At 51.6% G+C, this 22917-nt stretch overlaps 1 protein-coding gene across 1 annotated transcript in view; it reads right to left on the bottom strand.

Annotated features, from left to right (window-relative positions):
• The window catches only part of LOC144000272 (atrial natriuretic peptide receptor 1-like), a 157559-nt gene that overhangs the window by 5517 nt on the left and 129125 nt on the right, over positions 1-22917 (bottom strand). Inside the window, exons 11-19 of the mRNA XM_077494003.1 lie at positions 22466-22570; positions 22075-22146; positions 17349-17508; positions 16370-16525; positions 16092-16260; positions 10465-10611; positions 1976-2099; positions 1682-1750; positions 1421-1595 (exon numbers count right to left, since the gene is read on the bottom strand). Of these exons, the coding sequence (XP_077350129.1) occupies positions 1421-1595; positions 1682-1750; positions 1976-2099; positions 10465-10611; positions 16092-16260; positions 16370-16525; positions 17349-17508; positions 22075-22146; positions 22466-22570 (1177 nt within the window). The remainder of the gene's footprint in view (positions 1-1420; positions 1596-1681; positions 1751-1975; positions 2100-10464; positions 10612-16091; positions 16261-16369; positions 16526-17348; positions 17509-22074; positions 22147-22465; positions 22571-22917) is intronic.

The raw sequence follows: 22917 nt of genomic DNA, 5'->3' as shown, positions 1-22917 counted from the left end.
CTCCAGTGACCCCTGTGCTCCTGTGTCTCCAGTGACCCCTGCGTTCCTGTTTCTACAGTGACCCCTGCGCTCCTGTATCTTCAGTAACCCCTGTGCTCCTGCGTCTCCAGTGACCCCTGCGCTCATGTGTCTCCAGTGACCCCAGCGCTCCTGTGTCTCCAGTGACTTCTGTACTCCTGTGTCTCCAGTGACCCCTGTGCTCTGGTGCCTCCAGTGTCCTCTGTATCTCCAGTGACCCCTGCACTCCTGTGTCTCCAGTGACCCCAGCGCTCCTGTGTCTCCAGTGACCCCAGCGCTCCTGTGTCTCCAGTGACCCCTGCACTCCTGTGTCTCCAGTGACCCCTGCACTCCTGTGTCTCCAGTGACCCCTGTGCTCTGGTGCCTCCAGTGTCCTCTGTATCTCCAGTGACCCCAGCACTAATGTGTCTCCAGTGACCCCAGCGCTCCTGTGTCTCCAGTGACCCCTGCACTCCTGTGTCTCCAGTGACCCCTGCACTCCTGTGTCTCCAGTGACCCCTGTGCTCTGGTGCCTCCAGTGTCCTCTGTATCTCCAGTGACCCCAGCACTAATGTGTCTCCAGTGACCCCAGCGCTCCTGTGTCTCCAGTGACCCCTGCACTCCTGTGTCTCCAGTGACCCCTGCACTCCTGTGTCTCCAGTGACCCCTGTGCTCTGGTGCCTCCAGTGTCCTCTGTATCTCCAGTGACCCCAGCACTAATGTGTCTCCAGTGACCCCAGCGCTCCTGTGTATCCAGTGACCCCGGCACTCCTGTGTCTCCAGTGACCCCTGCACTCCTGTGTCTCCAGTGACCCCTGTGCTCTGGTGCCTCCAGTGTCCTCTGTATCTCCAGTGACCCCAGCACTAATGTGTCTCCAGTGACCCCAGCGCTCCTGTGTATCCAGTGACCCCGGCACTCCTGTGTCTCCAGTGACCCCTGCGCTCCTGTGTATCCAGTGACCCCTGCGCTCCTGTGTATCCAGTGACCCCTGCGCTCCTGTGTATCCAGTGACCCCTGTCCTCCTGTGTCTCCAGTGACCCCTGCTCTCCTGTGTCTCCAGTGTCCCCTGTGTCTCCAGGGACCTCTCTGTGTCAACAATGACTTCTGCCTCTCCTTTGTCTTCTGAGATTTCTGTGTCACCCAGCATCCAGTCTCAGGAACTAACTCCAGACCCCCCCCCCCCCCCCCCCCGGTGCCATCCTGTGACTCCAGTACGCCCCTTGTGCATCGCCATGAAGCCTCAGGTACCCCCTGTATTTCTCTCCCAGTGGATATGGGACCCCTGTCTGTGACATCCGGAAGCACAGCTAGTTATGGAGAAGGTCACAGTGTGTGTGACTGCAGAGGTCCGGGTCTGGACTGGACAAGGTCATAGGTTCTCTATGAGCAGGTGATATCCTTGGCCCCGCCCCCTCTCCTCACCTGTATTAATTCCTATCCGAAGTCGCAGCTGCTGAGTGGGACGATGTCGGATTTTAAACGTCTTGACGGCGTCCAGCAAGGCCAGAGACATCCGTGCGATCTCACCGGCATGGAGCTTCCCATTCCGGACCGGCAGCCCGGACACCACCATGTACGCGTCGCCGATCGTCTCCACCTAATAAACAGCGACAGCGATCACCCCCAGAAGAGACCAACCGAACCGTTCCTTCAGGGAAGGAGGCCTCCGCCTGCAGGACTTACCTTGTAGACGTCGAAGTTGTCTATGATGGCATCAAAACAAGTGTAGAGATCATTCAAGAGCGTGACCACCTGAAAGACAAAAGAGGGAAAGGAGGAGCGTGGGGGGTCAGGAGAACTAAAGAATCACTCCGCACCAAACTGATAATTCATAGAAATTCCCCCAATAGGGTTCCGGAGAGAGAGAAGAGAGGAGAGGAGAGGAGAGGACACTCTCAGGGGGGCAACTCTGCATCTAACAGTGGTAGGAGGGGTCTGAGATTTGTGGAGAGTATTGATCACGTGACTCCGGAGTACCTGCATTGGCGTACTTTCTGCCGATAGCGCCGTGAACCCGACAATGTCGCTGAAGTAGATGGTGACGCTATCAAAAGCCTCGGCCTGAACCGTCTCCCCTCTCTTCAGCTGCTCCGCCACAGAACTACAAGGATGGAAAGAGGCAGCATGACTATTCATAACTATACCCGCTGGAGGACTCTGCTCCTTCCTCCAGAACTCTCCTCTCCTGAAATACTCTGCTCCTTCCTCCAGAACTCTCCTCTCCTCAAATACTCTGCTCCTTCCTCCAGAACTCTCCTCTCCTCAAATACTCTGCTCCTTCCTCCAGAACTCTCCTCAAATACTCTGCTCCTTCCTCCAGAACTCTCCTCTCCTGAAATACTCTGCTCCTTCCTCCAGAACTCTCCTCTCCTCAAATACTCTGCTCCTTCCTCCAGAACTCTCCTCTCCTCAAATACTCTGCTCCTTCCTCCAGAACTCTCCTCAAATACTCTGCTCCTTCCTCCAGAACTCTCCTCTCCTGAAATACTCTGCTCCTTCCTCCAGAACTCTCCTCTCCTCAAATACTCTGCTCCTTCCTCCAGAACTCTCCTCTCCTCAAATACTCTGCTCCTTCCTCCAGAACTCTCCTCTCCTGAAATACTCTGCTCCTTCCTCCAGAACTCTCCTCTCCTGAAATACTCTGCTCCTTCCTCCAGAACTCTCCTCTCCTGAAATACTCTGCTCCTTCCTCCAGAACTCTCCTCTCCTCAAATACTCTGCTCCTTCCTCCAGAACTCTCCTCTCCTCAAATACTCTGCTCCTTCCTCCAGAACTCTCCTCTCCTCAAATACTCTGCTCCTTCCTCCAGAACTCTCCTCTCCTGAAATACTCTGCTCCTTCCTCCAGAACTCTCCTCTCCTCAAATACTCTGCTCCTTCCTCCAGAACTCTCCTCTCCTGAAATACTCTTCTCCTTCCTCCAGAACTCTCCTCTCCTGAAATACTCTGCTCCTTCCTCCAGAACTCTCCTCTCCTGAAATACTCTGCTCCTTCCTCCAGAACTCTCCTCTCCTCAAATACTCTGCTCCTTCCTCCAGAACTCTCCTCTCCTCAAATACTCTGCTCCTTCCTCCAGAACTCTCCTCTCCTGAAATACTCTGCTCCTTCCTCCAGAACTCTCCTCTCCTCAAATACTCTGCTCCTTCCTCCAGAACTCTCCTCTCCTCAAATACTCTGCTCCTTCCTCCAGAACTCTCCTCTCCTGAAATACTCTGCTCCTTCCTCCAGAACTCTCCTCTCCTGAAATACTCTGCTCCTTCCTCCAGAACTCTCCTCTCCTGAAATACTCTGCTCCTTCCTCCAGAACTCTCCTCTCCTCAAATACTCTGCTCCTTCCTCCAGAAATCTCCTCTCCTCAAATACTCTGCTCCTTCCTCCAGAACTCTCCTCTCCTGAAATACTCTGCTCCTTCCTCCAGAACTCTCCTCTCCTGAAATACTCTGCTCCTTCCTCCAGAACTCTCCTCTCCTCAAATACTCTGCTCCTTCCTCCAGAACTCTCCTCTCCTGAAATACTCTGCTCCTTCCTCCAGAACTCTCCTCTCCTGAAATACTCTGCTCCTTCCTCCAGAACTCTCCTCTCCTCAAATACTCTGCTCCTTCCTCCAGAACTCTCCTCTCCTGAAATACTCTGCTCCTTCCTCCAGAACTCTCCTCTCCTCAAATACTCTGCTCCTTCCTCCAGAACTCTCCTCTCCTCAAATACTCTGCTCCTTCCTCCATAACTCTCCTCTCCTGAAATACTCTGCTCCTTCCTCCAGAACTCTCCTCTCCTGAAATACTCTGCACTGCTGGAGGACTCTGCTCCTTCCTCTATAACTCTCCTCTCCTGAAATACTCCGCTCCTTCCTCCAGAACTCTCCTCTCCTGAAATACTCTGCTCCTTCCTCCAGAACTCTCCTCTCCTCAAATACTCTGCTCCTTCCTCCAGAACTCTCCTCTCCTGAAATACTCTGCTCCTTCCTCCAGAACTCTCCTCTCCTCAAATACTCTGCTCCTTCCTCCAGAACTCTCCTCTCCTCAAATACTCTGCTCCTTCCTCCAGAACTCTCCTCTCCTGAAATACTCTGCTCCTTCCTCCAGAACTCTCCTCTCCTGAAATACTCTGCTCCTTCCTCCAGAACTCTCCTCTCCTGAAATACTCTGCTCCTTCCTCCAGAACTCTCCTCTCCTCAAATACTCTGCTCCTTCCTCCAGAACTCTCCTCTCCTCAAATACTCTGCTCCTTCCTCCAGAACTCTCCTCTCCTGAAATACTCTGCTCCTTCCTCCAGAACTCTCCTCTCCTGAAATACTCTGCTCCTTCCTCCAGAACTCTCCTCTCCTCAAATACTCTGCTCCTTCCTCCAGAACTCTCCTCTCCTGAAATACTCTTCTCCTTCCTCCAGAACTCTCCTCTCCTGAAATACTCTGCTCCTTCCTCCAGAACTCTCCTCTCCTGAAATACTCTGCTCCTTCCTCCAGAACTCTCCTCTCCTCAAATACTCTGCTCCTTCCTCCAGAACTCTCCTCTCCTCAAATACTCTGCTCCTTCCTCCAGAACTCTCCTCTCCTGAAATACTCTGCTCCTTCCTCCAGAACTCTCCTCTCCTCAAATACTCTGCTCCTTCCTCCAGAACTCTCCTCTCCTCAAATACTCTGCTCCTTCCTCCAGAACTCTCCTCTCCTGAAATACTCTGCTCCTTCCTCCAGAACTCTCCTCTCCTGAAATACTCTGCTCCTTCCTCCAGAACTCTCCTCTCCTGAAATACTCTGCTCCTTCCTCCAGAACTCTCCTCTCCTCAAATACTCTGCTCCTTCCTCCAGAAATCTCCTCTCCTCAAATACTCTGCTCCTTCCTCCAGAACTCTCCTCTCCTGAAATACTCTGCTCCTTCCTCCAGAACTCTCCTCTCCTGAAATACTCTGCTCCTTCCTCCAGAACTCTCCTCTCCTCAAATACTCTGCTCCTTCCTCCAGAACTCTCCTCTCCTGAAATACTCTGCTCCTTCCTCCAGAACTCTCCTCTCCTGAAATACTCTGCTCCTTCCTCCAGAACTCTCCTCTCCTCAAATACTCTGCTCCTTCCTCCAGAACTCTCCTCTCCTGAAATACTCTGCTCCTTCCTCCAGAACTCTCCTCTCCTCAAATACTCTGCTCCTTCCTCCAGAACTCTCCTCTCCTCAAATACTCTGCTCCTTCCTCCATAACTCTCCTCTCCTGAAATACTCTGCTCCTTCCTCCAGAACTCTCCTCTCCTGAAATACTCTGCACTGCTGGAGGACTCTGCTCCTTCCTCTATAACTCTCCTCTCCTGAAATACTCCGCTCCTTCCTCCAGAACTCTCCTCTCCTGAAATACTCTGCTCCTTCCTCCAGAACTCTCCTCTGCTGAAATACTCCACTCCTTCCTCCAGAACTCTCCTCTCCTGAAATACTCTGCTCCTTCCTCCAGAACTCTCCTCTCCTCAAATACTCTGCTCCTTCCTCCAGAACTCTCCTCAAATACTCTGCTCCTTCCTCCAGAACTCTCCTCTCCTCAAATACTCTGCTCCTTCCTCCAGAACTCTCCTCTCCTCAAATACTCTGCTCCTTCCTCCAGAACTCTCCTCTCCTGAAATACTCTGCACTGCTGGAGGACTCTGCTCCTTCCTCTATAACTCTCCTCTCCTGAAATACTCCGCTCCTTCCTCCAGAACTCTCCTCTCCTGAAATACTCTGCTTTCCTGAAATACTCTGCTCCTTCCTCCAGAACTCTCCTCTCCTGAAATACTCTGCTCCTTCCTCCAGAACTCTCCTCTGCTGAAATACTCTGCTCCTTCCTCCAGAACTCTCCTCTCCTGAAATACTCCACTCCTTCCTCCAGAACTCTCCTCTCCTGAAATACTCTGCTCCTTCCTCCAGAACTCTCCTCTCCTCAAATACTCTGCTCCTTCCTCCAGAACTCTCCTCAAATACTCTGCTCCTTCCTCCAGAACTCTCCTCTCCTCAAATTCTCTGCTCCTTCCTCCAGAACTCTCCTCTCCTCAAATACTCTGCTCCTTCCTCCAGAACTCTCCTCTCCTGAAATACTCTGCTCCTTCGTCCAGAACTCTCCTCTCCTGAAATACTCTGCTCCTTCCTCCAGAACTCTCCTCTCCTCAAATACTCTGCTCCTTCCTCCAGAACTCTCCTCTCCTGAAATACTCTGCTCCTTCCTCCAGAACTCTCCTCTCCTCAAATACTCTGCTCCTTCCTCCAGAACTCTCCTCTCCTGAAATACTCTGCTCCTTCCTCCAGAACTCTCCTCTCCTGAAATACTCTGCTCCTTCCTCCAGAACTCTCCTCTCCTCAAATACTCTGCTCCTTCCTCCAGAACTCTCCTCTCCTCAAATACTCTGCTCCTTCCTCCAGAACTCTCCTCTCCTGAAATACTCTGCTCCTTCCTCCAGAACTCTCCTCTCCTGAAATACTCTGCTCCTTCCTCCAGAACTCTCCTCTCCTGAAATACTCTGCTCCTTCCTCCAGAACTCTCCTCTCCTCAAATACTCTGCTCCTTCCTCCAGAACTCTCCTCTCCTCAAATACTCTGCTCCTTCCTCCAGAACTCTCCTCTCCTGAAATACTCTGCTCCTTCCTCCAGAACTCTCCTCTCCTGAAATACTCTGCTCCTTCCTCCAGAACTCTCCTCTCCTGAAATACTCTGCTCCTTCCTCCAGAACTCTCCTCTCCTCAAATACTCTGCTCCTTCCTCCAGAACTCTCCTCTCCTGAAATACTCTGCTCCTTCCTCCAGAACTCTCCTCTCCTGAAATACTCTGCTCCTTCCTCCAGAACTCTCCTCTCCTCAAATACTCTGCTCCTTCCTCCAGAACTCTCCTCTCCTGAAATACTCTGCTCCTTCCTCCAGAACTCTCCTCTCCTCAAATACTCTGCTCCTTCCTCCAGAACTCTCCTCTCCTCAAATACTCTGCTCCTTCCTCCAGAACTCTCCTCTCCTCAAATACTCTGCTCCTTCCTCCAGAACTCTCCTCTCCTCAAATACTCTGCTCCTTCCTCCAGAACTCTCCTCTCCTGAAATACTCTGCACTGCTGGAGGACTCTGCTCCTTCCTCTATAACTCTCCTCTCCTGAAATACTCCGCTCCTTCCTCCAGAACTCTCCTCTCCTGAAATACTCTGCTTTCCTGAAATACTCTGCTCCTTCCTCCAGAACTCTCCTCTCCTGAAATACTCTGCTCCTTCCTCCAGAACTCTCCTCTGCTGAAATACTCCACTCCTTCCTCCAGAACTCTCCTCTCCTGAAATACTCTGCTCCTTCCTCCAGAACTCTCCTCTCCTCAAATACTCTGCTCCTTCCTCCAGAACTCTCCTCAAATACTCTGCTCCTTCCTCCAGAACTCTCCTCTCCTCAAATACTCTGCTCCTTCCTCCAGAACTCTCCTCTCCTCAAATACTCTGCTCCTTCCTCCAGAACTCTCCTCTCCTGAAATACTCTGCACTGCTGGAGGACTCTGCTCCTTCCTCTATAACTCTCCTCTCCTGAAATACTCTGCTTTCCTGAAATACTCTGCTCCTTCCTCCAGAACTCTCCTCTCCTGAAATACTCTGCTCCTTCCTCCAGAACTCTCCTCTGCTGAAATACTCTGCTCCTTCCTCCAGAACTCTCCTCTCCTGAAATACTCCACTCCTTCCTCCAGAACTCTCCTCTCCTGAAATACTCTGCTCCTTCCTCCAGAACTCTCCTCTCCTGAAATACTCTGCACTGCTGGAGGACTCTGCTCCTTCCTCCAGAACTCTCCTCTCCTGAAATACTCTGCTTTCCTGAAATACTCTGCTCCTTCCTCCAGAACTCTCCTCTCCTGAAATACTCTGCTCCTTCCTCCAGAACTCTCCTCTGCTGAAATACTCTGCTCCTTCCTCCAGAACTCTCCTCTCCTGAAATACTCCACTCCTTCCTCCAGAACTCTCCTCTCCTGAAATACTCTGCTCCTTCCTCCAGAACTCTCCTCTCCTCAAATACTCTGCTCCTTCCTCCAGAACTCTCCTCTCCTGAAATACTCTGCTCCTTCCTCCAGAACTCTCCTCTCCTGAAATACTCTGCTCCTTCCTCCAGAACTCTCCTCTCCTCAAATACTCTGCTCCTTCCTCCAGAACTCTCCTCTCCTCAAATACTCTGCTCCTTCCTCCAGAACTCTCCTCTCCTCAAATACTCTGCTCCTTCCTCCAGAACTCTCCTCTCCTGAAATACTCTGCTCCTTCCTCCAGAACTCTCCTCTCCTGAAATACTCTGCACTGCTGGAGGACTCTACTCCTTCCTCTATAACTCTCCTCTCCTGAAATACTCCGCTCCTTCCTCCAGAACTCTCCTCTCCTGAAATACTCTGCTTTCCTGAAATACTCTGCTCCTTCCTCCAGAACTCTCCTCTCCTGAAATACTCTGCTCCTTCCTCCAGAACTCTCCTCTGCTGAAATACTCTTCTCCTTCCTCCAGAACTCTCCTCTCCTGAAATACTCCACTCCTTCCTCCAGAACTCTCCTCTCCTGAAATACTCTGCTCCTTCCTCCAGAACTCTCCTCTCCTCAAATACTCTGCTCCTTCCTCCAGAACTCTCCTCAAATACTCTGCTCCTTCCTCCAGAACTCTCCTCTCCTCAAATTCTCTGCTCCTTCCTCCAGAACTCTCCTCTCCTCAAATACTCTGCTCCTTCTTCCAGAACTCTCCTCTCCTGAAATACTCTGCTCCTTCCTCCAGAACTCTCCTCTCCTGAAATACTCTGCACTGCTGGAGGACTCTGCTCCTTCCTCTATAACTCTCCTCTCCTGAAATACTCCGCTCCTTCCTCCAGAACTCTCCTCTCCTGAAATACTCTGCTTTCCTGAAATACTCTGCTCCTTCCTCCAGAACTCTCCTCTCCTGAAATACTCTGCTCCTTCCTCCAGAACTCTCCTCTGCTGAAATACTCTGCTCCTTCCTCCAGAACTCTCCTCTCCTGAAATACTCCACTCCTTCCTCCAGAACTCTCCTCTCCTGAAATACTCTGCTCCTTCCTCCAGAACTCTCCTCAAATACTCTGCTCCTTCCTCCAGAACTCTCCTCTCCTCAAATACTCTGCTCCTTCCTCCAGAACTCTCCTCTCCTCAAATACTCTGCTCCTTCCTCCAGAACTCTCCTCTCCTGAAATACTCTGCTCCTTCCTCCAGAACTCTCCTCTCCGGAAATACTCTGCTCCTTCCTCCAGAACTCTCCTCTCCGGAAATACTCTGCTCTACTGGAGGACTCTGCTCCTTCCTCCAGAACTCTCCTCTCCTGAAATACTCTGCTCCTTCCTCCAGAACTCTCCTCTCCTGAAATACTCTGCTCCTTCCTCCAGAACTCTCCTCTCCTCAAATACTCTGCTCCTTCCTCCAGAACTCTCCTCTCTGGAAATACTCTGCTCTACTGGAGGACTCTGCTCCTTCCTCCAGAACTCTCCTCTCCTGAAATACTCTGCTCCTTCCTCCAGAACTCTCCTCTCCTGAAATACTCTGCTCTGCTGGAGGTCTCTGCTCCTTCCTCTATAACTCTCCTCTCCTGAAATACTCTGCTCCTTCCTCCAGAACTCTCCTCTCCTGAAATACTCTGCTCTGCTGGATGAATCTGCTCCTTCCTCCAGAACTCTCCTCTCCTGAAATACTCTGCTCTGCTGGAGGTCTCTGCTCCTTCCTCTATAACTCTCCTCTCCTAAAATACTCTGCTCCTTCCTCCAGAACTCTCCTCTCCTGAAATACTCTGCTCTGCTGGAGGTCTCTGCTCCTTCCTCTATAACTCTCCTCTCCTGAAATACTCTGCTCTGCTGGAGGACTCTGCTCCTTCCTCTATAACTCTCCTCTCCTGAAATACTCTGCTCTGCTGGAGGTCTCTGCTCCTTCCTCTATAACTCTCCTCTCCTGAAATACTCTGCTCTGCTGGAGGTCTCTGCTCCTTCCTCTATAACTCTCCTCTCCTGAAATACTCTGCTCCTTCCTCCAGAACTCTCCTCTCCTGAAATACTCTGCTGGAGGATTCTGCTCCTTCCTCTATCTCTCCTCTCCTGAAATAATCTGCACTGCTGGAGGACTCTGCTTCTTCCTCTATAACTCTCCTCTCCTGAAATACTCTGCACCGCTGGGGGACTCTGCTCCTTCCTCTATAACTCTCTTCTCCTTAAATACTCTGCAAGGCTGGAGGACTCTGCTCCTTCCTCTAAAACTCTCCTCTCCTGAAATACTCTGCACTGCTGGAGGACTCTGCTCCCTCCTCTATAACTCTCCTCTCCTGAAATACTCTGCTCTGCTGGGTGAATCTGCCCCCTCCTCCAGAACTCTCCTCTCCTGAAATACTCTGCTGGATGACTCTGCTCCTTCCTCTATAACTCCTCTCCTGAAATACTCTGCATGGCTGGATGACTCTGCTCCTTCTTCTATAACTCTCCTCTCCTGAAATACTTTGCACCGCTGAAGCAAAGTTTGGGTAGCTCTGTCTCCTCATACTCACTGGGGAAGTATCTGGTAGAGGAGAGCCTCGGCCTTGCGTTTCTCCTCTAGGTACGCCTGCGTCCGGTCCTCCACCAGCTCCTCCAGGTTATTGGCATACTGCTCCATGCGGGAGAGAAGATTGTCCAAGATGTTCGAGCTGTTCTCCCTGCAAACCACAGACATGACCATGTACTCACAGGACCACCACCAACAGACATGACCACGTACTCATAGGACCACCACCAACAGACATGACCATGTACTCACAGGACCACCACCAACAGACATGACCATGTACTCATAGGACCACCACCAACAGACATGACCATGTACTCACAGGACCACCACCAACAGACATGACCATGTACTCATAGGACCACCACCAACAGACATGACCATGTACTCATAGGACCACCACCAACAGACATGACCACGTACTCATAGGACCACCACCAACAGACATGACCATGTACTCATAGGACCACCACCAACAGACATGACCATGTACTCATAGGACCACCACCAACAGACATGACCATGTACTCACAGGACCACCACCAACAGACATGACCATGTACTCATAGGACCACCACCAACAGACATGACCACGTACTCATAGGACCACCACCAACAGACATGACCATGTACTCAGAGGACCACCACCAACAGACATGACCATGTACACATAGGACCACCAACAGACATGACCATGTACTCATAGGACCACCACCAACAGACATGACCATGTACTCATAGGACCACCACCAACAGACATGACCATGTACTCATAGGACCACCACCAACAGACATGACCATGTACTCATAGGACCACCACCAACAGACATGACCACGTACTCATAGGACCAACACCAACAGACATGACCATGTACTCATAGGACCACCACCAACAGACATGACCACGTACTCATAGGACCACCACCAACAGACATGACCATGTACTCATAGGACCACCACCAACAGACATGACCACGTACTCATAGGACCACCACCAACAGACATGACCACGTACTCATAGGACCACCACCAACAGACATGACCACGTACTCATAGGACCACCACCAACAGACATGACCATGTACTCATAGGACCACCACCAACAGACATGACCACGTACTCATAGGACCACCACCAACAGACATGACCATGTACTCATAGGACCACCACCAACAGACATGACCATGTACTCATAGGACCAACACCAACAGACATGACCACGTACTCATAGGACCACCACCAACAGACATGACCATGTACTCATAGGACCACCACCAACAGACATGACCATGTACTCACAGGACCACCACCAACAGACATGACCATGTACTCATAGGACCACCACCAACAGACATGACCACGTACTCATAGGACCACCACCAACAGACATGACCATGTACTCAGAGGACCACCACCAACAGACATGACCATGTACACATAGGACCACCAACAGACATGACCATGTACTCATAGGACCACCACCAACAGACATGACCATGTACTCATAGGACCACCACCAACAGACATGACCATGTACTCATAGGACCACCACCAACAGACATGACCATGTACTCATAGGACCACCACCAACAGACATGACCACGTACTCATAGGACCAACACCAACAGACATGACCATGTACTCATAGGACCACCACCAACAGACATGACCACGTACTCATAGGACCACCACCAACAGACATGACCATGTACTCATAGGACCACCACCAACAGACATGACCACGTACTCATAGGACCACCACCAACAGACATGACCACGTACTCATAGGACCACCACCAACAGACATGACCACGTACTCATAGGACCACCACCAACAGACATGACCATGTACTCATAGGACCACCACCAACAGACATGACCACGTACTCATAGGACCACCACCAACAGACATGACCATGTACTCATAGGACCACCACCAACAGACATGACCATGTACTCATAGGACCACCACCAACAGACATGACCATGTACTCATAGGACCACCACCAACAGACATGACCATGTACTCATAGGACCACCACCAACAGACATGACCATGTACTCATAGGACCACCACCAACAGACATGACCACGTACTCATAGGACCACCACCAACAGACATGACCATGTACTCATAGGACCACCACCAACAGACATGACCACGTACTCATAGGACCACCACCAACAGACATGACCATGTACTCATAGGACCACCACCAACAGACATGACCACGTACTCATAGGACCACCACCAACAGACATGACCATGTACTCATAGGACCACCACCAACAGACATGACCATGTACTCATAGGACCACCACCAACAGACATGACCATGTACTCATAGGACCACCACCAACAGACATGACCACGTACTCACAGGACCACCACCAACAGACATGACCATGTACTCATAGGACCACCACCAACAGACATGACCATGTACTCACAGGACCACCAACAGACATGACCATGTACACATAGGACCACCACCAACAGACATGACCATGTACTCACAGGACCACCACCAACAGACATGACCATGTACTCATAGGACCACCACCAACAGACATGACCACATACTCATAGGACCACCACCAACAGACATGACCACGTACTCATAGGACCACCACCAACAGACATGACCATGTACTCATAGGACCACCACCAACAGACATGACCATGTACTCATAGGACCACCACCAACAGACATGACCACGTACTCATAGGACCACCACCAACAGACATGACCATGTACTCATAGGACCACCACCAACAGACATGACCATGTACTCACAGGACCACCACCAACAGACATGACCATGTACTCATAGGACCACCACCAACAGACATGACCATGTACTCACAGGACCACCACCAACAGACATGACCACGTACTCATAGGACCACCACCAACAGACATGACCATGTACTCATAGGACCACCACCAACAGACATGACCATGTACTCATAGGACCACCACCAACAGACATGACCATGTACTCACAGGACCACCAACAGACATGACCATGTACTCATAGGACCACCACCAACAGACATGACCATGTACACATAGGACCACCACCAACAGACATGACCATGTACTCATAGGACCACCACCAACAGACATGACCACGTACTCATAGGACCACCACCAACAGACATGACCATGTACACATAGGACCACCACCAACAGACATGACCATGTACTCATAGGACCACCACCAAAATACATGACCATGTACTCATAGGACCACCACCAACAGACATGACCATGTACTCATAGGACCACCACCAACAGACATGACCATGTACTCATAGGACCACCACCAACAGACATGACCATGTACTCATAGGACCACCACCAACAGACATGACCATGTACACATAGGATCACCACCAACAGACATAACAATGTACTCATAGGACCACCACCAACAGACATGACCATGTACTCATAGGACCACCAACAGACATGACGATGTACTCATAGGACCACCACCAACAGACATAACAATGTACTCATAGGACCACCACCAACAGACATAACAATGTACTCATAGGACCACCAACAGACATAACAATGTACTCATAGGACCACCAACAGACATGACCATGTACTCATAGGACCACCAACAGACATGACCATGTACTCATAGGACCACCAACAGACATAACAATGTACTCATAGGACCACCAACAGACATGACCATGTACTCATAGGACCACCAACAGACATAACAATGTACTCATAGGACCACCAACAGACATGACCATGTACTCATAGGACCACCACCAACAGACATGACCATGTACTCATAGGACCACCTTGCCTCCTGTATGGTGTCAGTCGCCCAGACTGGTGGGGAATGTTACTTGATGTCTTGTATAGTGTTAATGGTCCAGACTGGTGAGGAATGTTAGTTGGCCTCCTGTATGGTGTCAATGGTCCACACACTAGTGAGGAATATTACTTGGCCTATTTTATGGTGTCAATGGTGCACAGTGAAGGGGAATGGTACTTGGCCTCCTGTATGGTGTCAATGTTCCATACTGGTAGATACTTGTCCACCTCTATGGTGTCCGTAGACCATACTGGTGGGGAATGCTAGTTGACCTCTTGTATGGTGTCAGTGGTTCAGACTGGAGGGGAATGTTACTTACCCACCTGTATGGTGTCAGTAGACCAGACTGGTGGGAAATGTTAGTTGGCCTTCTGTATGGTGTCCACACTGGTGAGGAATTTTACTTGGCCTATTTTATGGTGTCAATGGTCCACAGTGGAGGGGAATGTTACTTGGCCTCCTGCATGGTGTCAGTAGACCAAACTGGTGGGGAATGCTAGTTGACCTCTTGTATGGTGTCAGTGGTTTAGACTGGTGGGGAATGTTACTTTCCCACCTGTAAGGTGTTAGTAGACCAGACTGGTGGGGAATGTTACTTGGCCTCCTGCATGGTGTCAGTGGTCCAGACTGGTGGGAAATGTCACTTGCCTACCTCTTTGGTGTCAGTAGACCAGACTGGTGGGGAATGTTACTTGACCTCCTATATGGTGTCAGTGGTCCACATTGTTGGGGATTGATACTTGGCCTATTTTATGGTGTCAATGGGGGGGAATGTTATTTGACCTCCTGTGTGGTGTCAGTAGACCAAACTGGTGGGGAATGTTAGTTGACCTCTTGTATGGTGTCAGTGGTCCACGCTAGTGGTGAATGATACTCAGTAGCCCAAACTGGTGGGGAATGTTACTCGTCCTCTTGTATGGTGTTAGTGGTTCAGACTGGTGGGGAATGTTAGTTGACCTCTTGTATGGTGTTAGTGGTTCAGACTGGTGGGGAATGTTACTCGTCCTCTTGTATGGTGTTAGTGGTTCAGACTGGTGGGGAATGTTAGTTGACCTCTTGTATGGTGTTAGTGGTTCAGACTGGTGGGGAATGTTACTTGGCCTCTTGTATGGTGTTAGTGGTTCAGACTGGTGGGGAATGTTACTCGTCCTCTTGTATGGTGTTAGTGGTTCAGACTGGTGGGGAATGTTAGTTGACCTCTTGTATGGTGTTAGTGGTTCAGACTGGTGGGGAATGTTACTTGGCCTCTTGTATGGTGTTAGTGGTTCAGACTGGTGGGGAATGTTACTCGTCCTCTTGTATGGTGTTAGTGGTTCAGACTGGTGGGGAATGTTAGTTGACCTCTTGTATGGTGTTAGTGGTTCAGACTGGTGGGGAATGTTACTCGTCCTCTTGTATGGTGTTAGTGGTTCAGACTGGTGGGGAATGTTTGTTGACCTCTTGTATGGTGTTAGTGGTTCAGACTGGTGGGGAATGTTACTCGTCCTCTTGTATGGTGTTAGTGGTTCAGACTGGTGGGGAATGTTACTCGTCCTCTTGTATGGTGTTAGTGGTTCAGACTGGTGGGGAATGTTACTCGTCCTCTTGTATGGTGTTAGTGGTTCAGACTGGTGGGGAATGTTACTCGTCCTCTTGTATGGTGTTAGTGGTTCAGACTGGTGGGGAATGTTAGTTGACCTCTTGTATGGTGTTAGTGGTTCAGACTGGTGGGGAATGTTAGTTGACCTCTTGTATGGTGTGAGTGGAAGATCAGGCCAGAGGCATTCCCAGAATGCAGATCATCACCTGTTGAACTTTCGTAGCAGAACTTTAATCTGATTGAAGTCTGGCCTGTCTAGAGGGTCCTCTGCCCAGCACCTCTGCATGAGCACCCCTAGTTCCTGGATATGGCAGTATAGGTTTGTGGACGGTCGGAAGTATGGCTTCTCCTGGCTCTTAACTCGGTCTATAATTTCTGAAAGGAAAATTCAGAGAGTTTGTGAAATTACAGAAGAAAGAGGAACCACAATCTACTAAACCCCGCTGTCTGGTGGTGGGGTTAGCACCCTGGTCAGGAGACCCACCTTTGGGGCTGTAGTCGGCGCTGTCCATGTAGAAGACCCCGTTTCTGAGAGCGATCTCCTGAAGTATAATGCCAAAGCTGTAGACGTCTCCTTTCTGGGTCCCCTGAGGATCGGGGGATTCCATGCGGAGGAGCTCCGGAGCGGTCCATAGCCTCTCTATAACAACAATGGATAAGGGACTGCCTCAGAATGGTGAGAAGACTTTGATATCCTAATAACATCCCTTTCCCTTCCCTTCGAAGCTCAACTTGGACTCCGTTTTTCCACATAGCCGAGTAGAAATATGCAATAAGCCTATGGAGGAGCACCTGCCACAATGCTGGGAGTTTCTCTAGGCCTTCTACCTTCTACCTTTAACATGGAGAAACCCTTGAAATACCTTTGTGGTCTCCTATATCTCCAGCTCATGGTACATCATGGTGATGGTCAGTGGGAAGAATGCTCTTTACATTTAGGGTCAGTAGGAAGAATCCCCACTTATAGATATATAATAAGGTCACTAATGTCAGGAGTTACTCATCTGAGAGGCAGAAATTGCTCAAGGAACCCCAAGCAGTTTCTGCAGCAACCCCGATCTTCCACGGAACCCTGGTCGAGAAAGGCTGTACCAGAAGTTCAATAGAAGGACACACTTTGAATGGTCAAAGACATCTGAGTCAGGACTTGTGTAAAGAACGGGCCTAGGGTCAGGGGTCAGTTTGATGATAACCATCAGTACTGTCAAAAAGGGTGGGCAGGGGGGACAGGAGGGGCCGCTGCCCCGGCGCAGTGAACCAAGGGTGCAAAGAATGGTTTTACTGGGGCAGGGGGAACAGTTCTGGATCTTTGCCCTGGTAGACCCTGTCCTGGTACTGACTGTCAGGAATTTTGAGGTTCAAACATTTCGGTAATTGTGGTACAATTGGGGTCGTCCTTTAGCTGCCTCCAATCACATGTCACGTCGGGCAATGATCTCCTGAGCGGAGATGTTCCATCTTACTGGCAAAAAAAGCGTGAGAATCCTCCAACTCCACCACTCCGCGGAAGCTGGCCAGTCCGTAGTCGGTGATCTTCAGAACGAAGCGGCTGTCCACCACACAGTTGCAGGACTTGAGGTTTCCGTGGGACACAATGACGCTGTTGTGCAGGAAGAGCATTCCCTGGAGGAGAAGGAGACGGCCAACCCAACAGGACAGAATCAGGACATTAAAAATATCACTTTCATTATTTTTAATTCCGATGAGGCTCTATGTCCTCTGTCTACACTGTGTCCCTGCTGTCGTCCCCAGTGAGGTTCTATGTCCTCTGTCTACACTGTGCCCCTGCTGTCCTCCCCAGTGAGGTTCTATGTCCCCTGTCTACACTGTGTCCCTGCTGTCCTCCCCTAGTGAGGTTCTATGTCCCCTGTCTACACTGTGTCCCTGCTGTCCTCCCCCAGTGAGGTTCTATGTCCCCTGTCTACACTGTGCCCCTGCTGTCCTCCCCTAGTGAGGTTCTATGTCCTCTGTCTACACTGTGCCCCTGCTGTCCTCCCCTAGTGAGGTTCTATGTCCTCTGTCTACACTGTGTCCCTGCTGTCCTCCCCTAGTGAGGTTCTATGTCCTCTGTCTACACTGTGTCCCTGCTGTCCTCCCCAGTGAGGTTCTATGTCCTCTGTCTACACTGTGTCCCTGCTGTCCTCCCCAGTGAGGTTCTATGTCCTCTGTCTACACTGTGTCCCTGCTGTCCTCCCCTAGTGAGGTTCTATGTCCTCTGTCTACACTGTGCCCCTGCTGTCCTCCCCCAGTGAGGTTCTATGTCCTCTGTCTACACCGTGCCCCTGCTGTCCTCCCCCAGTGAGGTTCTATGTCCTCTGTCTACACTGTGCCCCTGCTGTCCTCCCCCAGTGAGGTTCTATGTCCTCTGTCTACACTGTGTCCCTGCTGTCCTCCCCCAGTGAGGTTCTATGTCACCGGGCTACACTGTGTCCCTGCTGTCCTCCCCAGTGAGGTTCTATGTCCTCTGTCTACACTGTGTCCCTGCTGTCCTCCCCCAGTGAGGTTCTATGTCCCCTGTCTACACTGTGTCCCTGCTGTCCTCCCCTAGTGAGGTTCTATGTCCTCTGTCTACACTGTGTCCCTGCTGTCCTCCCCCAGTGAGGTTCTATGTCCTCTGTCTACACTGTGCCCCTGCTGTCCTCCCCCAGTGAGGTTCTATGTCCTCTGTCTACACTGTGTCCCTGCTGTCCTCCCCCAGTGAGGTTCTATGTTCTCTGTCTACACTGTGCCCCTGCTGTCCTCCCCCAGTGAGGTTCTATGTCCCCGGTCTACACTGTGCCCCTGCTGTCCTCCCCTAGTGAGGTTCTATGTCCTCTGTCTACACTGTGTCCCTGCTGTCCTCCCCAGTGAGGTTCTATGTCCTCTGTCTACACTGTGCCCCTGCTGTCCTCCCCTAGTGAGGTTCTATGTCCCCTGTCTACACTGTGTCCCTGCTGTCCTCCCCCAGTGAGGTTCTATGTCCCCTGTCTACACTGTGCCCCTGCTGTCCTCCCCTAGTGAGGTTCTATGTCCTCTGTCTACACTGTGCCCCTGCTGTCCTCCCCTAGTGAGGTTCTATGTCCTCTGTCTACACTGTGTCCCTGCTGTCCTCCCCTAGTGAGGTTCTATGTCCTCTGTCTACACTGTGTCCCTGCTGTCCTCCCCAGTGAGGTTCTATGTCCTCTGTCTACACTGTGTCCCTGCTGTCCTCCCCAGTGAGGTTCTATGTCCTCTGTCTACACTGTGTCCCTGCTGTCCTCCCCTAGTGAGGTTCTATGTCCTCTGTCTACACTGTGCCCCTGCTGTCCTCCCCCAGTGAGGTTCTATGTCCTCTGTCTACACCGTGCCCCTGCTGTCCTCCCCCAGTGAGGTTCTATGTCCTCTGTCTACACTGTGCCCCTGCTGTCCTCCCCCAGTGAGGTTCTATGTCCTCTGTCTACACTGTGTCCCTGCTGTCCTCCCCCAGTGAGGTTCTATGTCACCGGGCTACACTGTGTCCCTGCTGTCCTCCCCAGTGAGGTTCTATGTCCTCTGTCTACACTGTGTCCCTGCTGTCCTCCCCCAGTGAGGTTCTATGTCCCCTGTCTACACTGTGTCCCTGCTGTCCTCCCCTAGTGAGGTTCTATGTCCTCTGTCTACACTGTGTCCCTGCTGTCCTCCCCCAGTGAGGTTCTATGTCCTCTGTCTACACTGTGCCCCTGCTGTCCTCCCCCAGTGAGGTTCTATGTCCTCTGTCTACACTGTGTCCCTGCTGTCCTCCCCCAGTGAGGTTCTATGTTCTCTGTCTACACTGTGCCCCTGCTGTCCTCCCCCAGTGAGGTTCTATGTCCCCGGTCTACACTGTGCCCCTGCTGTCCTCCCCTAGTGAGGTTCTATGTCCTCTGTCTACACTGTGTCCCTGCTGTCCTCCCCAGTGAGGTTCTATGTCCTCTGTCTACACTGTGTCCCTGCTGTCCTCCCCTAGTGAGGTTCTATGTCCTCTGTCTACACTGTGTCCCTGCTGTCCTCCCCAGTGAGGTTCTATGTCCTCTGTCTACACTGTGTCCCTGCTGTCCTCCCCAGTGAGGTTCTATGTCCTCTGTCTACACTGTGTCCCTGCTGTCCTCCCCTAGTGAGGTTCTATGTCCTCTGTCTACACTGTGCCCCTGCTGTCCTCCCCCAGTGAGGTTCTATGTCCTCTGTCTACACCGTGCCCCTGCTGTCCTCCCCCAGTGAGGTTCTATGTCCTCTGTCTACACTGTGCCCCTGCTGTCCTCCCCCAGTGAGGTTCTATGTCCTCTGTCTACACTGTGTCCCTGCTGTCCTCCCCCAGTGAGGTTCTATGTCACCGGGCTACACTGTGTCCCTGCTGTCCTCCCCAGTGAGGTTCTATGTCCTCTGTCTACACTGTGTCCCTGCTGTCCTCCCCCAGTGAGGTTCTATGTCCCCTGTCTACACTGTGTCCCTGCTGTCCTCCCCTAGTGAGGTTCTATGTCCTCTGTCTACACTGTGTCCCTGCTGTCCTCCCCCAGTGAGGTTCTATGTCCTCTGTCTACACTGTGCCCCTGCTGTCCTCCCCCAGTGAGGTTCTATGTCCTCTGTCTACACTGTGTCCCTGCTGTCCTCCCCCAGTGAGGTTCTATGTTCTCTGTCTACACTGTGCCCCTGCTGTCCTCCCCCAGTGAGGTTCTATGTCCCCGGTCTACACTGTGCCCCTGCTGTCCTCCCCCAGTGAGGTTCTATGTCCCCTGTCTACACTGTGCCCCTGCTGTCCTCCCCCAGTGAGGTTCTATGTCCTCTGTCTACACTGTGTCCCTGCTGTCCTCCCCATTGAGGTTCTATGTCCCCTGTCTACACTGTGCCCCTGCTGTCCTCCCCCAGTGAGGTTCTATGTCCTCTGTCTACACTGTGTCCCTGCTGTCCTCCCCATTGAGGTTCTATGTCCCCTGTCTACACTGTGCCCCTGCTGTCCTCCCCCAGTGAGGTTCTATGTCCTCTGTCTACACTGTGCCCCTGCTGTCCTCCCCCAGTGAGGTTCTATGTCCCCTGTCTACACTGTGCCCCTGCTGTCCTCCCCCAGTGAGGTTCTATGTCCCCGGTCTACACTGTGTCCCTGCTGTCCTCCCCCAGTGAGGTTCTATGTCCCCTGTCTACACTGTGCCCCTGCTGTCCTCCCCCAGTGAGGTTCTATGTCCTCTGTCTACACTGTGTCCCTGCTGTCCTCCCCAGTGAGGTTCTATGTCCCCTGTCTACACTGTGCCCCTGCTGTCCTCCCCCAGTGAGGTTCTATGTCCTCTGTCTACACTGTGTCCCTGCTGTCCTCCCCCAGTGAGGTTCTATGTCCCCTGTCTACACTGTGTCCCTGCTGTCCTCCCCTAGTGAGGTTCTATGTCCTCTGTCTACACTGTGTCCCTGCTGTCCTCCCCCAGTGAGGTTCTATGTCCTCTGTCTACACTGTGCCCCTGCTGTCCTCCCCCAGTGAGGTTCTATGTCCCCTGTCTACACTGTGTCCCTGCTGTCCTCCCCCAGTGAGGTTCTATGTCCTCTGTCTACACTGTGCCCCTGCTGTCCTCCCCCAGTGAGGTTCTATGTCCCCGGTCTACACTGTGCCCCTGCTGTCCTCCCCCAGTGAGGTTCTATGTCCCCTGTCTACACTGTGCCCCTGCTGTCCTCCCCCAGTGAGGTTCTATGTCCCCTGTCTACACTGTGTCCCTGCTGTCCTCCCCTAGTGAGGTTCTATGTCCCCTGTCTACACTGTGCCCCTGCTGTCCTCCCCCAGTGAGGTTCTATGTCCCCTGTCTACACTGTGTCCCTGCTGTCCTCCCCTAGTGAGGTTCTATGTCCCCTGTCTACACTGTGCCCCTGCTGTCCTCCCCCAGTGAGGTTCTATGTCCCCTGTCTACACTGTGCCCCTGCTGTCCTCCCCCAGTGAGGTTCTATGTCCTCTGTCTACACCGTGCCCCCGCTGTCCTCCCCCAGTGAGGTTCTATGTCCCCGGTCTACACTGTGTCCCTGCTGTCCTCCCCCAGTGAGGTTCTATGTCCCCGGTCTACACTGTGTCCCTGCTGTCCTCCCCCAGTGAGGTTCACCAGAGAATAAAGCTTTAATGGTTTCTTAATAGTCTGAACATTCATTAGGGGGACTGATGAGGATTACATTGATTATTGCTAATTAAGGTTTATCCTGATTGATAACGTGATGAGAATTCTGAGGAGGGAGGTCGGGCCTTACCTTCACAATGTCATTTATCAACGAATATCGGAACATCCAGTCCAGAGTAATACTCTCATTCTCCAGAATATCCTGCAGAGGAAACGTACAACCATGGAGCAATGCTCTGCAGAATATATCAATATGGGTCTGTCAGGAGGGGGAGGGAGCAACGCTCTGCAGAATATATCAATATGGGTCTGTCAGGAGGGGGAGGGAGCAACGCTCTGCAGAATATATCAATATGGGTCTGTCAGGAGGGGGAGGGAGCAACGCTCTGCAGAATATATCAATATGGGTCTGTCAGGAGGGGGAGGGGAGGGAGCAATGCTCTGCAGTTTATCAATATGGGTCTGTCAGGAGGGGGAGGGGAGGGAGCGATGCTCTGCAGATCTCAGGGTGGAATACTCACCTGCAGGCTCCCCCGGGGGCAGTATTCGGTCAGTATACAGATGTTGGGGGGGTCTATACACGCCCCGACAAATCGGGTCAGATGTTCGTTCTGGACGTCCCTCATCTGCAATGGAGATGATAATTGGTCAGATCCCTTCCTTATATAATGGTCAAATCTTCCTTCATACCCCCTCTCTGTGTCACTGCCCCGCCCTCCCACATCTCCTTGAAGTTAAAGGGAACCTATCAGAACATTAACACAGCGGCTGTCACCCTCAGTGACTTTCTCGGGACTGTCATCCCCAGTGACTTCATTAGGACTGTCACCTTCAGTGACCTCCTCAGAACTGTCACCATCAGTGTCTTCTTCAGGGCTGTCACCCCCAGAACTGTCACAACCAGTGATTTCCTCACGACTGTCACCCTCAGTGTATTCCTCAAGACCGTCACCCCCAGTGACTTCCTCGGGAC

This window comes from Lithobates pipiens, unplaced genomic scaffold (genome assembly GCF_037356315.1).
Source record: "Lithobates pipiens isolate NorthernLeopardFrog02 unplaced genomic scaffold, aLitPip1_a1.2 Scaffold_200, whole genome shotgun sequence".
In the NCBI taxonomy this organism is placed as follows: domain Eukaryota; kingdom Metazoa; phylum Chordata; class Amphibia; order Anura; family Ranidae; genus Lithobates; species Lithobates pipiens.
The sequence above is the reverse complement of the archived record's forward strand: the minus strand, read 5'-3'. Positions and strand labels throughout refer to the sequence as shown.